The sequence below is a fragment of the Pinus tabuliformis genome, chromosome X (genome assembly GCF_031772625.1).
Source record: "Pinus tabuliformis cultivar Carrire ecotype Pingquan chromosome X, CPIR1, whole genome shotgun sequence".
NCBI classification, from domain to species: Eukaryota; Viridiplantae; Streptophyta; class Pinopsida; order Pinales; family Pinaceae; genus Pinus; species Pinus tabuliformis.
The window spans coordinates 1717171273-1717174783 of record NC_142308.1 but is presented as its reverse complement, the minus strand read 5'-3'; the positions used below and the strand labels follow the sequence as shown (position 1 = coordinate 1717174783).

General features: G+C 39.7%; 1 protein-coding gene across 1 annotated transcript; it reads right to left on the bottom strand.

Moving 5' to 3' along the window:
• Window positions 1–1483: 1483 nt before the first annotated feature.
• On the bottom strand, window positions 1484–3022 carry LOC149146620 (glucan endo-1,3-alpha-glucosidase agn1-like). The gene has a single exon (XM_089449135.1). It carries the CDS (start codon window positions 2959–2961, stop codon window positions 1633–1635), a length of 1329 nt encoding a protein of 442 aa, XP_089305261.1. The 5' UTR covers window positions 2962–3022; the 3' UTR covers window positions 1484–1632.
• Between the last annotated feature and the right edge of the window lie 489 nt (window positions 3023–3511).

Genomic DNA, 3511 nt, shown 5'->3' with positions numbered 1-3511 from the left:
TACATTGTTCATTTCATCTTTAATTGGTTTGATATCTAATTTATCTACCACATTATTTAGGGTGAGGTGGCTATTAACTTTTTATTCTAGTTCTTTAATCATGTCCTTCATTTTAAGGCTCTCTAAAGCATCTCCTTGCTAGGATGTTTGGTTAGTATCTTGGTTTTGTTTTTCTATAACCTGCAACCTAATCTCTATTGCCACCATTTTATTCTCCAATAGTTCTATCTTATTTTCTATTTGGTTTTGGATTGTGTCTTCAAGAAATGCAAATTTATTTTCCAGCATGGCTTCTAACTCTATATGTAGCTTGACTTCTCTTTCTTCTCTACTTTTCTCTAAAGAATCTATATACTCATAGAGGCCTTGTAGAGTAACTGTGCTAGGTCTGCCTTTGGTAATCTTTGATAGCTTTGATGAAATATTCATACTTGAAAATATATGAGGAAATATGTATTAGAAAAATATAAGGAAAGTGTGCACCTGATATCAAACCTGTTTGTAGATCACACGTATCCACCACAACACACAGACCTAATTGGATCGAGTTCATAAGATATATACGTCGTCGATAGACCCAAGTCATGGAAGAAACCCTTATTATTTGAACGCGAGCCTCAGAACCGGAGCGAGGATATAGTTTAGAATGTTGAGTTCGTCTTAGATATATAACTAGCTTTGCAATAATAATTTTGAGTGGTAATAATAACTCTTTTTTTATCATCATAAATTAACTATAGACAAATAGAATTTTACATAAATCTAAAATTCTAAATCAAATTTAAAAAATCAAATTAACAGTTTTATTTGAGTAATTTGAAACATATTATTAATAACTTGAAATGTTCAATCATTTATTTGAATATTCAAATAAAAATAAATTTATAATATTAAAGGTTATTGATTTATCTTCTATTAATGTCTAAGATTCTTCAATGCAACTATATCATCATGTGCATTGACAGTCTAAAATATGTAGTTTTTAAGAGGGTGAACTTTCACTCATGCCAAATGTTTTTGGGTTTTGGGTTATTCACATATTTTATCACATCTGAAGAAGACAAGCAAATAGTTGATCAAAAATAATCTTAGGTCATAATCCACTTATCATGATGAATGAAATTCATATTTCAACAAATGAAATTAATAACAAAATTGTTCATACCAGCCAACAATACATAATTACAATTTAATAAAATATTTCAATTTACCAATCATTGAAATCTAAATTAAACAAATTATAAATTTTAATACAATGTTTTAATTTTATTTCATTATTTGATATTTTATTATGAAATATTTTATCCCTCTTATCAAATTTTATTTCAATTTTGTATCAAATTTTAAAATAAAACAATTTCATTTTTATTTTTCTTTTCAAAAACTTCAACTCCATGTGATGAAATATATGTGACGAAAAATCTCTCATAAACTTGATATAGATCACAGAAGCTTCAATTCAACAATCTTTTATTAAATCACAGAAGCCTCAATTCAACAATCTTTTATTTAATTAGCGACACCAAACCTAAGATAATGATTTGGTGTAAAGCGCTTATTGGCAGGGGTTTGCAACTAACGCAATATCCCATGCCCTATCAACTTTATTTCGCTGTATATGTAAATATATGATCACGCAGAAGTGGAGTAGACGTTAAAATTGGAGCGGGATATGCCGCTGTTAGTGATTTTGATGCCTCCACTCACGGTCTTTATCACTGCTCCTCCGCGCTTCAACGACGCAGACTGTTGCCCTTCGTTGAAACTCATACTAAACGTCTGTATCCCTGCGGAAGCACTAAATGTCCTCGAAACGCTGCCAGAGGTCAAAACCACGCTGGCAGGCTGAGTCAGCACCGCAGTCACGTACACGTCATCGCTTAGGTCCCCAGAATTTGCCACTGTGCAGGTGTCCGCCGTGGCTTTGGCGTTCTTAGAGTGCGTATAATAGAACAGGTAGAGTGAATCCTGAGTCACGGAGGGCTGCTTGCCCGTTTTGTACCATCGGATGTAATGCTCGCCCAGGTCCAGGAACGCACGGTGGGTGAAGCTCGCCACGTCGCTTGCTGCCACGCTGAGCGGAGGTGCCACGTAGGAGCTCTCCACCCAGTCGTTCCACGTCACGATCTCGACAAGGGGAGGGTTGAGGCTTATGATTTGCTGCCAGCGGGTGAGCCAGAGACCCGGGCCCTTGTAGTTGCCCTTCACTTGGCAGGAACCCTGGGTGTCCTTGAAGAACCAGGGGCTGGGGGTGGCCATGTACACCTTCCCTCTGTCGTTACACGCCTTCAGATAGTTGCTGTCCTTGTCACCGGAGGGCGTCTGAAGCGCCGAATCGTAGTAAGGCCAGGCGGAAGTGTCCCACGCCATGAGACCGTCTATAATATCGTTGAATTGGTTGATTTTGGCCTGCACGTCGCCTGGGGATCCGTTGGTAGGGAAAAAGGGCACGAAGAAGTAGTTGGGCTTGCCTCCGGCTTTGGTGAACACATCCTTCCAGCCGCTGAGCGCTGAGGAATAGCCGTAGTCTGCCCACCAGGAGTCTTCGCTGCCCAACCAAGAAGAGAAGAATTGCTTCCCTCTGAATGTCAGTTGGTTGGGGTGGCTTTTGTATCTGGTCATCATCTCGATAATGTCGGCGGGGCTGAGGTTGCCATTGGAATCCTTGTGGATGTCGGCAGAGAAGAAGAGTTTGAAGTCGGGGCCGATCGCCTTGGCTGCCTGGTACATGGCGTCCGCGCGGTCTCGGCGCCAGACATTGGTGTTCAGGGCGAAGGCATCGATGCCTTTGCTCCTAGCGAGTTGAATCTCCTGTTTCAGCACCTCTACGCTGTCGGTCGCATAGAGCAGGTAATGGGCAAACACGAGGCGCGGATCTGCTGCACTTGTGCAAGACGCAAGTGCAAGTAAAAGGATGGGTAACCACAGCAGCTGCGAACTGATCTTCGATTTCATGATCATGGCGATAGACCAGATTACAGTGAAAATAGGCTTGTTGGGTAGTAAGGATTCGGCGGAATTAATGCGCATTTATAAGGGTAGTGAGGATTCCCCGGAATTAATGCGCATTTATAGGTGTAATCTGGCCAGTGGTCGTGCTTGGGAGCAGAATAAAATGCTTTGGTCAGAAATAAGCTTTGATTTTGTGGTAGTGTGGAGTTGGTGAGGATTGACCTCGAGACTCTGAGCAGCCATTTGACAGCCCAGCTGTGGATGACAAGTCCAAACTGAATACTTACTTTGAATTTCAGACATTGATAAAAATTCCGCCTGGAAGGAAGTTTCCAGATTGACTATGGGTATGTTTCTATTTCGATTGGAGGCGATAGTGTTGGCACTTTATTTGTTTTTGAAAGTTAAAATGCAGGAAATCTTTATCTTCCATGTTTAATTTCATTTTACATGTATTCATAGTGATGTTTCGATGAGGGAAAAATTTATAAATTATTCACCATATTATTTGAACTACAATTGTTCACTAAATTATTTAAACTAAAATCCATTGAAATAG

Bases quoted from the DNA above. Each gene is read 5' to 3' on its own strand.
- LOC149146620 (XM_089449135.1), bottom strand. From the start codon at position 2,961: ATGATCATGAAATCGAAGATCAGTTCGCAGCTGCTGTGGTTACCCATC.